Genomic DNA, 12869 nt, shown 5'->3' with positions numbered 1-12869 from the left:
ACCAAGGAAGCAAAGAACAAAAGCCACTCATTTTTTTTAAAATATTTATTGAAATGTGCAGCTGGGACTACATCAAATTAAAGAGCTTCTGTACAGCAAAAGAGACAGTAACCAAAACAAAGAGACACCCCACTGATTGGGAGAAAATTTTTGCACACAATGCTAATGATAAAGGACTGATCGCAAAAATCTACAAGAGCTGATGAGACTCAACAAAAACAAAGTAAATAATCCAGTCAAAAACCGGGCAGAAGAACTAAAAAGAAACTTCTCCAAAGAGGAAATGTAAATGGCCAACAGGCATATGAAAAAATGTTCAACATCACTTGTAATCAGGGAAATGCAAATCAAAAATACAATGAGATACCATCTTACACCAGTGAGAATGGCACATACTAAAAAAAAACTAGCAACAACAAATGTTGGTGAAGATGTGGATAAAAAGGAACTCTCCTGTACTGCTAGTGGGAGTGCAAACTGGTCCAACCACTATGGAAAGCTGTATGGAGATTCCTCACCTACTAAAGATAGAGCTTCCATATGATCCAGCAATTCCACTCCTAGGTATTTACACAAAGGACACAGAAACATTAATTCCAAAGGGCACCTGCACCCCTATGTTTGTAGCAGCACTAGTTACAATAACTAAGTTTTGGAAACAACCCAAATGCCCAAAAATAGATGACTAGATCAAGAAGATGTGGTACATATACACAATGGAATATTACTCAGCAATCAAAAAAGATAAACTCATGCAATTTGCAGCAACATGGATGGAGCTGGAAGGGATCATGCTCAGCAAAATAAACCAGAAAGAAAAAGAAAAATACCAGATGGTCTCACTCATGGCAGGAATCTAGGAAAACTGAATAAGGGACCAGGAAAAAGTATAACTATAAGAAAGAAAAAAATCAAAGTCAACAAACAACTGTAAACCAGAGACACTTCTCTCAGAGGAGGTGGGGAAAGGAGGGATTAGGGTCAAAATAAGGGGAGGGTGCAATTGCATGGGGAATATAAAAATTTAAAAAAATTAAAAAAAGATTTATTGAAATGTACATTGTATAACATAAAATTCATTTAAAATATGCAATTCAATAACTATTAGGATATTTACAAAGTTGTGCAATCATACTCACAATACAATCCTCAATATTTTAAATCCCCCAAGCTTCTTTGAAATCAATTCTCATTCCCATTTCAGTTCCCATTCCAACCCCAGGCACCACTGATCTCCTTTCTATTTGTATAACTTTGTCTTTTCTGAACATTGCACAAAAATGGAATCTTACAACATGTAGCCTTCTGTGTCTGGCTCCTTTCACTCAGCATAATGTTCTTGTCAAATTGTTATGAGACAAACAAAAGTTTTTCACTCCCCAAAGACTGTGAACACTGAGAAAATAAGACATATGAGGTGGATATCATGTGAGTTTGGCCAAGTTGTGGAGGATACAATGGATTGGTGAACCAAGATGTAGGGACAGGATGGCATGGAAAGAGCATTCAGAGTAGAACTGCAATTGCACAGTAACGTGAATGTAAAAAACATGTCAAGATATTTTAATAACATTTTCTAAAGACTAAACATTCAACTTCCTGCTTGTGGTTACTGCTTTTGAGGTATCACAAGCTTTGTTAGCTTCTCGGATTAAAATAACTTCTCTAAAGAATGCCTTACCTTAGAGAAAGCCAGTAAATTATGACAGACTGAGTCCTTCAGTTCAAATATTGTCCTTGGAAAACCATAAGATTCCATGGGGACGCTCTGCAGTCACACTGATACTGGAATTGCATCTTTAGAATCGATAGATTTGGTTTAGGAATGCTCTTGGAGATAAACAGACTTAGATGGCATTTGAGGTCACTCAAGCCATAAAAAAAAATTTAAGTTCATTTTGTAAGAGCATACTGGCTACTGGCAAATTCTGAGTCTACTTTCAAGCTCTACCCCACTAGCTGAGAATGGCTACTGATCTGGCTACTATTGTGCTACTGAAAATAAATCAAGCTTGAGAGTTGCTCGTATGGACTACTAGTTACTGGAAAAATCCAGGATTACAGAGTGACTGATAGAATAAAAAGAATAAGTGCTGGATGGAATACACCACCACATGAATTGGGAATGCTCCATAAGTTTTAGCCAATGTTAAAATCCATGTACAAAGTGAATGAATGATTAGTTCTAGTTATAAACCCACAAAGACTGTAGAAAAAGGAATGAAATTAAGACTTCTCAATCTAATTAAACCTTTTATTAAAAGGACTGGTGCAGAATTTATCTTATAGCCAGTTGCTTCAACAAATATCCCTTAATATATAAACTAGAAGTTTCTTCTTATATATACATATAGTAATTGTAAGAATACTTATCCCATATTTGATATATTGTAAGTATTCTTAATCTGTAAACTAGAAATATCTATTATTGTGAGTTTATTTCTTATACAGAATCTTTTTATTATGTGCATTAGAGATTAGTAATTATAGGTGAGAAAATTTTTCCAATAATCACAACATCAACATAAGCTTTTGAATGTTCAGTATTTAAAAGTAAAACTTACTAAGGAAATAGTCAAAATATATGAAAATTGATGCAAGTTATGTAGTTTAAGTATATGTTTAAATATATAATTTAAATAACTTGTATAATTAACTAATTTAAATGCTGAAAGGAGGAACATCTTAATTGAAAAGGCATTAAAAAATTCACGTGCTGTTGATGGGAATGTAAATTGGTGCAGAAACTGAGGAAAACAGTATGAAGATTTCTCAACAAAATAAAAGTAGAGACACCATATAATTCAGCTATCCTACTTATGGGTATCTCTCTAAAGAATATGAAACATGAATTCAAAAAGATATATGCACCTCTATGTTCATTGCAGTATTATTTATAGTAGCAAATTTATGGAAAAAAGAAGTTGTGGTATAGAAAACAATGTAGTACTACTCACCTATAAATAATATGAAATCCTGTCATTTGCACTGTAACAAAATGGATGGATCTGAGGAGATTTTGCTAAGAGAAATGTGAGATGAAAACAATGCCATATGATTTCATTCATATGTAGAGGCTGAAGAGACAAAGTAAGCAAACAAACAAAACAAAAACAGATTCTGAAAACAGAATAATGGTTACCAAAGGGAATGATTGATGGGGCAGCAGGTAAAATAAATAAAACACAATGGAATATAATGGAGGATTGGAGGATTACGGGCACTTTGGTGGTAGGAGAACTGCGGGGTGAAATACTTTATTGCAAAAACATTAAGGGTATAGAAATTTTTAAAAAATAATAAAAACAGGTAAAGGAGGTCAATACTATGGCAGTGGATGGAAACTAAACTTAATGATCACAATATAGTACATATAGATGTTACAGCATAAAGTTGTACACTGAAAACTTACACAATTTTATAAACCAATGTTATCTCAATTTTTAAAAATGGTCTAAAAAAATTAAGTCTTTCAATATTCTTTGGTAAATGATACATGCTAGTTTGATTACATATTTTTCTAGAAGATGCCAGAAAGCCAGTATAGCTTTTTGTGGTTGTATTTAGAAGGAAGTTGAATTGAAATGATGGTGAGTATATACATATTGTAGCTATGACATTGGCTTGAAATACAATAAAAATTAAGGGAGGATTTTTATATAAAGCATTTGATCATAGAGGGGCCTCCTGGTAGTCTAGGGGTTAAGTCTGTGCTATCACTGCTGTGGCCTGAATTCAAGCCCCAGGGAGAGAGCTAGCCCACATGGCATACCCTTCCTGTCTCACCTACTGCTCTCCAATAGATCTGCCAGTTTAGCTCCCCACTCTGTCTCTGGTGAATCCTCTCACCTCCTGCACCTTTGGCCTACATCCCTGTTCTTCTATGCATAGATAAATAAATAAATTGTAAAAAAAGTTTTGATAATAGAAATTGTTATATCTACCATCAGACAATAGACAATTTTTCCTGGTTTGTAAAGATGATAAGCTTATGTTTCTTCATAATGAAGTGTATTGTGGTTGAATTTTAAAGAATGTTGAGTCTTTATAAACATTAGTGAGTCTTCTAAATGTTAGTGTTCTGTAAGGAATGATTTATTTAAAAAAATTGTAATATAAATTCAAGGAGAGATTAGGAACAAGGGAAAAACATGATAATATGGTAAAATTGCAGGTTTTAATGATAGAATGCAAATGTATAATATCATAGGACACAGAATAAATGAAGTGGAAAGATACTTTCTTTCCTTAAGTTTCAGTTTAAAAAAAATGCAATAGTCACAACTGAGAAGAGTTTTCCTATCCTTGTGCCATGAATAGTCACTAATTAGAATGTTTGAGCATGTTTGAAATACAAGTTAAAAGCTGGAATCCCTAAGCTGATGCCAAAACTTTGTAGTCCTACAAGAGTCTACAGACCCAAGTGACTGAACATGAATTTATAGGAAAATGGTTTTATATGTGACTTCAAATATAACTGTACATTTAAATAGATAAAAAACCTCTGATAAAAAGAGAATCATAGATTGCTAATTTTATCAAAGTGACAAATGCATCAAGACATTGCATTATTTCCCATCGTTGTTCCAGCTGAAATCATTTTACAGCTTTGCAGTTGAATGAATGCTTTTAAGTAATAGTGTTGTAGTAAGGGTATAATTTTTATAAACAAAACCAAATGACAGTATTAAGAACAAATGTCCTTGAATTCCAGAAACATGTACCCTGAAAGTGAGAATTTCAAATAGCTTATAAATATAGTTATCTAGTGGCAAGTCCCTAATAATAAATATTTTCAGTCCCTCATTTAATTATTATATACATATGCAATTGAAAACTTAAACATTTCTTAGGATTCAGATTTATATCATCTAGATATAAAACTGAAATTTATCTAGATAGAAGATTTTAAGGACTGATATAGGTCAAGGATTGAGGAACTATGGCTTATGTTCCAAACTGGCATCCTTGTTTTTGTCACATAGCCATGTCCATTTGTTAGCATAGTGTCTGTTGCAGCTTTTGCACTGCAATGGCAGGATTGAGTATTTGAGACAGAGACTGTACAGATCACAGAGCCTGGAAACTTCTTATCTGAACCTTTGCAGATGTTTGTTGACCCCTGACATAGACTATAGTGAACTGTAGAGTACTTGCTTTTCATAAAAACATTCATACTTAAATGCTGGTCAAACCAAATAAATCAGACTAGATTTGATTGCTTGTCAACAGTGGGCAAAGGGATCATCCTGTATCAGAAAGTCACTAACTTTCCACGTAGCCTTGAGCACATTACCAGTTTTTTTCAGTAAGGAATGAGCATGTCCCTTTACTGAGGTTGCAGTACATAAGGCCAAATGGCAAATAGCAATATGTTCTTTAAGGGACTATGAGCCAGGCCAGGAAACCATGTTTAAAGTATTTATAAATTCAAGAAGCCTGAAGTAAATATTAGGAGTATAGATCAGGGCTTCAAAAAGACAAGTGAGGATAACCTGATCAAATTTATTTTTTCTTTTTATATATATTTTTTACATCATTTTTCATTTTTGCACAATGTATGCATTTTCATCTTGATTATAGCCCCCATACAATTCCAACCCCCCCACCTCCTCGTTTTGATCCCACTCTCTCCTCCCTGCAACTTAGTGTGTCTCTGGTTTATAGTTGTTTGTTGATTTTGATTTTTTTCTTTCTTATAGTTATACTTTTTCCTGGTCCCTTATTCAGTTTTCCTAGATTCCTGCTATGAGTGAGACCATCCGGTATTTTTCTTTTTCTTTCTGGCTTATTTCGTTGAGCATGATCCCTTCCAGCTCCATCCATGTTGCTGCAAATTGCATGAGTTTATCTTTTTTGATTGCTGAGTAATATTCCATTGTGTATATGTACCTCATCTTCTTGATCCAGTCATCTATTTTTGGGCATTTGGGTTGCCCATAGATCAGTTATTGTAACTAGTGCTGCTATAAACATAGGGGTGCAGGTGCCCTTTAGAATTAATGTTTCTGTGTCCTTTGTGTATATACATAGGAGTGGAATTGCTGGATCATATGGAAGCTCCATTTTAGCAGATTGAGAAATCTCCATACAGCTTTCCATAGTGGTTGGACCAGTTTGCACTCCCACCAGCAGTGCAGGAGAGTTCCTTTTTCTCCGCATCCTCACCAACATTTGTTGTTGATAGTTTTTTTAGTATATGCCATTCTCACTGGTGTAAGATGGTATCTCATAGTTTTGATTTGCATTTCCCTGATTACAAGTGATGTTGAACATTTTTTCATATGCCTGTTGGCCATTTACATTTCCTCCTTGGAGAAGTTTCTTTTTAGCTCTTCTGCCCGGTTTTTAACTGGATTATTTACTTTGTTTTTGTTGAGTCTCATCAGCTCTTGTAGATTTTTGCGATCAGTCCTTTATCATTAGTGTTGTGTGCAAAAATTTTCTCCCAATCAGTGGGGTGTCTCTTTGTTTTGGTTACTGTCTCTTTTGCTGTACAGAAGCTCTTTAATTTGATGTAGTCCCAGCTGTTTATCTTTGCCTTCACTATCACTGCTTTGGGTGATGTGTCTTTAAAGATGTTACTGAGGTATATGTCATGTAGTGTTTTGCCTATATTTCCTTTTATATATTTTATGGTGTCAGGCCTTATGTCTAGTTCTTTGATCCATTTTGAGTTGGTTTTTGTGCATGGTGTGAGGTAGTAGTCAAGCTTCATTCTTTTGCATGTAGCGACCCAGTTTGAGGATAACCTGATCAAATTTAAACACATATACTAGGATATTTAAATACACCTATGCCTGTGTTTTCATGGACTATGTCCCTGATTTCTTGCAATGGGATGGACAAAAACCCCATTTCATCTTCTCTAAAGAGAAGTTTTTCAAAGTGTATTATTAGTCTAAGAAATGTCCTCTGAGAAAGAAAAGAAAAATGCTTTTGGTCACATAGGCAGGAAATAGTCTGAATTAGTGCCATCTGTTAGAGATTCACAATGAACATTTGTATGTTTTATCTGTGAAGTCCTGCCAATAAGAAACCTACTTACCATTTTTCTCAGCAAACTTTACCAAAATGTACTGCCATCTGAAATTTTTAAAAATTATGCAGCATCTTTAAGTCCTTAGAAAAACTTTTTAAAAACCTAAACAGTCTGTTAGTTATTTCCAACTCTGAAAGGTTTCCTTAAATATTTTTATAACTAAGTCTCACATTATTGTGTCAGGACTATGAATATCCTTTACCTATAGTAACTATTTTAATCATCACAGTAACCCCAGGAGGAAAAGATTTTTGGTATTTCCTCATATTAGAAAAGAGAAAATTGAAGTGCAAAGATGTTCTTCAATTTGCTCAAAATCAGAATGGGGGATTCAGTTCTTCATTTAATTATTGTATCTGTATGCAAGGGTTTTAAAATTTAAATATTCTTTGGCGTTAGATTCATAACTTTTCTAGAATGGGGAATTCAAACCCAGGTAGTCTGAACCCAGATTCCATGCTTTTAACTCCTCTATGTACATAGCTTTGTTGCTATATTTCAAATGTGCAGAGAAGTGAAAAATGTCCCTCAACATTTCAGCTAATATTTTTTTTATTAACAGTTTTTAAAACCTATTATTAGAAATATCAGTAAGTCAACTTAACACAAACTTTAGCCATTTAGGAACTGGGGAACCTCAGCTTTATCTGCTTTTATTATCATATGTATTTTACGATAAGTGAGCTAATATATGTCCATTACAGAATTCACTAAGACAGGCCTATCTGGATATCTCTTTGGCAACCAGTTAATTAATTGTAGCTGCCTCCTAGGCAACTGTTAATTAATTGTAGATGCCTGATAAAAATTGAGCATTTTGTCTTTGTAAATATTCTAGAATTCAGACTTCTTACTAGTAAAGAATCATTGTTGTATGCATGTATGAATGTCTTCATTAAACAAACACTGACTGAGAAGCGATTGATGCTGTGAATAATATTGGAAAATTACTTATTCTCATGAAGCTTCAATCTGGCCCAAGGGGGGATAATTTGCAAGCAAACAAATAAAAAATATTTTTCTACTTAACATTAAATATTAATTATTTAATTAAAAATAATATTTAATTAAATATTAAATATTTTCAGTGATAAGTGTTCAGGAGAAAATGAAACAGGGTGATAAAATATTAAATGAGAACAGGATGGAGACTATTTTGGGTAGTGGGGATCAACTCTCTGAGGAGGAAACATAACTGGGTTGAGGAAAAGGAGTCAGCTATGAGAATATTTAAGAATCGAACATTATAGGAAGAAGAAACAGTGTGATAAAAGTAGCAATCTTAAAAGTATTAACATTTCTATAATCTTTGCATATAAAATATGACCATAAGCTGATAAACTCTTCAATATAATACATCATTAGAACTTACTCCTTCAGATAACTAGATGAATTTACAAATGAGTCTAAAAAATCAACCAGATGTTTGTGTCAGCAGATGAAGCGCCAGTTGTCGCATCAGTGATGGAGAATGTAGCCCAAACATGACCAAGTCTTGATACTTGCTCCCTATCCTATGGTGATGATTATATTTTCAAGGCTAACCAATTGTAAGAGGAAATTGCACCAGTTGCATTCCCACACTCCATTGGGAAGGAGAAATAGGTCCCAAACCCACATGTGCTTACAGCAGGGAAGAAGCATGAGTCAAATGAATGAATCTCTCAAGCAGATTGGTCTGAATTGCATAAATGCAGGGCATGTGGGAACCTACTTAGCATAATAAGGAAGTTGACAGGGGAGATAAGACATTCCCTCCTACTAATTAGAGAAAGAGAGGACCTTAAGTATTCCTCTAGCACGGAGACTCTCAACTGGTGGTAAATTTCCCCCATCTTACCTTCACTCAGGATATTTGTCAATGTCTGGAGACAATTGACTTGTGAAACCTTGTGGAGGGTACAACTCATATCTGGAGATTAGAGACCTTGATGCTGCTAAGCATCCTAGCATTCACAGGTTTGCTGCATCTCATAAGTCCCCTTATCCAGTATATGTGTGTTTCATTTAAGCATTATTCTCAAAAAAACAGGGGTGCCAGATTTTGGATTGGTCCTGTTTTGGAAGAAAAAGTTTGATACATTTTACTGGATCTAAAATTAAAAATTTAGGGATCAGAAACCCCTTTCAAATATGGTATTGTTAGAGGCCTCTAATAAATAGTCCATGGAGAAAAATAAACCCAGTCATTTTCATTAGGGCATTTGGGTACAAGATATCACTCAGTTATTCTTTTAACAAAAGTAATTTTGCCTGGATTCAAACATTAAGACTAGGAGGGGAAGTCAGTTCTCAGGCTTACATAATACCATCCTTGAGGATCAGTGAGTACTGAAGAGTTCATAGAATCAGGAAATTGTGGAAGCATCTTTGATCATCAGTTCAGTGTGGTTCTTAATAGAATATTTGTTGCCTAAGACTACCTGGACAAGTCAAAGGCAGGTGCTTCTTCTATGACTATGGTCATTTCTTACTCACTTGCCACTGGTCCCTTGGTCCTTTACTTTGGCTTCCAAGGTTGTGATGCTCACTTCTTGTTTGTTGGACACCAATATATTCAGGAAATTATTATATTCATGTTATTGAATAAACAATATTAACAGATGTATGAGCACAGGTATAGTGAATGAAAGAAAGAGCATTAAAACGGAACTGCATCTTAGAAAACTGATCTCAAAGTCGTTATTAATCTTTGTATTTTAAACTCAAATGGACAATTTTTAGACTATCAGCAGCCTTTGCAACAATTTTTCATTCCCTCCATCTTCCCTTTCTGAAATATGCCGTTTTAAATTGGGCTGATATCTTTATTTCCCTTTAAAAAAGAAAATTAAATATTTTATTTGACTTCCAAGATCTCACAGTGTTCTAATTTTTCTTTTGTATCCGTAGTCACTTCTCAGTCTTCTTTGTTGCCTCAACCTCATGACCTTTTAGACCTAGTCTCTTTTAATCTATGCTCATTTGTTTGATTAGCTCAAACTCTTGAGACTTTATGTCACTTCTATGCTGACCATGCTCAAATTATCTATCTTGTTTAGACTTTTTACTTGAACCCTAGACTCATCTGCCTGCTCTCTAGCTGGCTATAAAACATAAATGTCAAATTTAACATTTCTAAAATCAATCTTCTGATCTAGCTAAGATCAGAACAGACCCTGTTCTGTCCTACATTGTCCATCGGTCAAATGCAACTTCATCCTTCTAGTTGCTCAAACCAAAGTACAGTTTTAGTCTACTGAACTTTGTCTACTTTATTTTAGTCTACTGTCTTATTCTTCAGTCATTTCATCAATACATCATTTCATTCTATCTCCAGTATATTCAGTTTCCAGCCACTGCTCACCACTGCCACCAAGCTGCTCCAAAACACCATCATTACCTCTCATTTGGTTTACTGCACTACCCACTCTTTAGTTCTCCCTACTCATATCTTCGTCCTCCTCAGCCTATTTACAAGTCTACATCACAGATATATTTTAAAACAAATCACTTTAGTCACCGATTTAATCAAGGCCTTTTCAGTGATCCTTCATCTTACACAGAAATCCAAGTCTCTATGTTGGTTGACAGGACTTCATATGTCTCTCTCCCCACTATTATCTCCTTATTCCCTTTCTCCCTCTCTCCCTTTCAGCCACACAGGACACTTGGAAGTCTTTGTGTGCACATGTTGTCTCTGCTTTAGGGTCCATGCACTAGTGTGCTCCTTCCTTTCTTTTAAGCTTTGGTTAAAATTCCATCTTCGGGGGCCTCCCTGGTGCCGCAGTGGTTGAGCGCTGGGCTGCGAAGCTGCCCATAGCCTCTGCAGCACTGGTTCCCTCCCCGGCCGCCGGGTGAGGGTCCCACATGGCTCACAGACCTCCCCTGCCGTGCCCGCTGCTCGCCTCAGTATTTCGTCAGTCTGCCTGTTCTGCTCCCCGCTCTGGCTCTGGTGAATTCTCTCACCCTCCCGCACTTCTGACTGTACCCAGTGCTTGTATAAATAAATTAATTAATTTAAAAAAAGAAAAGGAATAAAAATATTTAAAGAAATAAATAAATAAATTCCATCTTCTCAGTAAGGCCTGACCTAATCACCTTATTAGGTCACCTATTCACCCTATATATGAATTCTGCCTATTGACCCTCTCTAATTGTGTTTTCTCCATAACATACCATCTCTATGTTTTCTCCATAACACTTCAAATATCTAAAATATTATTTTACTTACTGTAGTTCTCCCTTCACTCCCTTTACTTTCACAGAAAATAAAGTCCTTTGGGGCCAAAGTTTTTGTCTTTTTTATTCACTGCTATACCCCATAACCCAGAAGATTGCCTGGCACATAATAATCATGCAAAAACAGTTGCTAAATGAAGAAAAGATACACACAGTTTTGCCTTTCTAACTGCCTGACAGTGTCTGAATTACAATAGCATTTCATTTATTGCATATAAAAGCTTATAAGATAATTATTGTATCCATTTAAAGATGAAGGAAATGAAATACCTAGGATTTGGGTCAATGAAGCCTCCAGAATTTGTATATACTAAAGACTGAAGGGTAGCATTCTAGTTAGTAGGATAATTAAAAAACTTGAAACTCGGGCCTCCCCTGGTGGTGCAGCAGTTGAGCTGCGAAGCTGGCTGCAGCCTCTACAGCGCCGGTTCGATCCCTGGCCATCAGGTGAGGGTCCCACATGGCGCGCAGACCTCTCCTGCCGCCCGCTGCTCCCCTCAGCAGTGTATTTCATCGGTCTGCCTGTTCTGCTCCCCACTCGGCTCTGGTGAATTTTCTCACCTTCCCGCGCTTCTGACTATACCCAGTGCTTGTATAAATAAATAAATAAATCTTTAAAAAAACAAACTTGAAACTCAGAACAACACTGACTTTTCTTATGTTGGGTGCTATACTTGAGAGTGACTTGAGAAATGCTGATCGCTTGTAACCTTTGGTACTTGTAACCTTTGGCACGAAATCTTGCTCTAAGTGTTGCAGTTGTTCAGAACGGTGGCAGCACTCAAGCCAATATGTTTAGGAGACAATGAGGACAATAGGTCATCTACAACAGAAGTTCATTTAGGGAAGTAGAAAATGACAAGACTGATGATGAACTTAGGTTTGATATGGTAGGATATTAGAATGCTTTGCTAAGAACTGAAGTCATTCATTGGTTCCCAGCCTGTGGTGATTCCTAAAAATAATACGTGTTAGAACCCCCCACTGTGCTTCCTACTGGTGTAGATAAGTACAAGCTTCATGGGTTTTTGTTAAGAAGCCAGCTTTATACTGCTCTAATCATATGCTACTCTAATCATAGACTAGCATTTGGGAACAAGGTAAGCTAAAGGTTTTCAGGTGGCAGTTTTCTTTCATTACTCTATTTTTTTCAATTTACTTCTTAATGAAAAAAATCCCCATTTCTATGTAATATATTTACCTGGTTAGGCAAATCTGACAGGGCTGTGGGTTTTTTGGAGTAATGTATCACACAATACTATTTTTCTCCTTCTGTTACAGGTCAATGCACAAACTGGCCCAGCTGGAGAGACTTGACCTAGGCAATAATGAATTCAGTGAACTGGTAAGCAAATGCATTTTCTAAATTTGAAAAATAAACGCCAAGAGATTATTTCTTTGCTGTCTTATACCCCAGGTATTAAATCATCTTGCCTACATTTGCATTTGCTAAAAATAAAATCTGGGAATTAAAAGGATTGTTTGACTATCTAATAAGTATAGTAAGAGAGCTCATAATATTCAGATTACTAAAAAAAATTAAATGGACAAAAATTGACAGTTTTGAGCATCAACCATGCAGCAGGCACTATATTTAGTGTTAATG

The 12869-nt window shown here is 35.6% G+C and overlaps 1 protein-coding gene across 3 annotated transcripts in view; it reads left to right on the top strand.

The window, feature by feature from the left end:
• LRRC7 (leucine rich repeat containing 7) overlaps positions 1–12869 on the top strand; it is a gene marked incomplete at both ends in the record, with an annotated part of 319842 nt that overhangs the window by 162019 nt on the left and 144954 nt on the right. For all 3 annotated transcript variants that reach the window (XM_084242632.1, XM_084242631.1, XM_084242630.1), the window contains one exon: positions 12545–12608. In XM_084242632.1, the coding sequence (XP_084098758.1) occupies positions 12545–12608 (64 nt within the window). The remainder of the gene's footprint in view (positions 1–12544; positions 12609–12869) is intronic.

Source organism: Talpa europaea (assembly GCF_964194135.1).
Source record: "Talpa europaea genome assembly, chromosome: 9".
Taxonomy (NCBI): domain Eukaryota; kingdom Metazoa; phylum Chordata; class Mammalia; order Eulipotyphla; family Talpidae; genus Talpa; species Talpa europaea.
The sequence above is the reverse complement of the archived record's forward strand: the minus strand, read 5'-3'. Positions and strand labels throughout refer to the sequence as shown.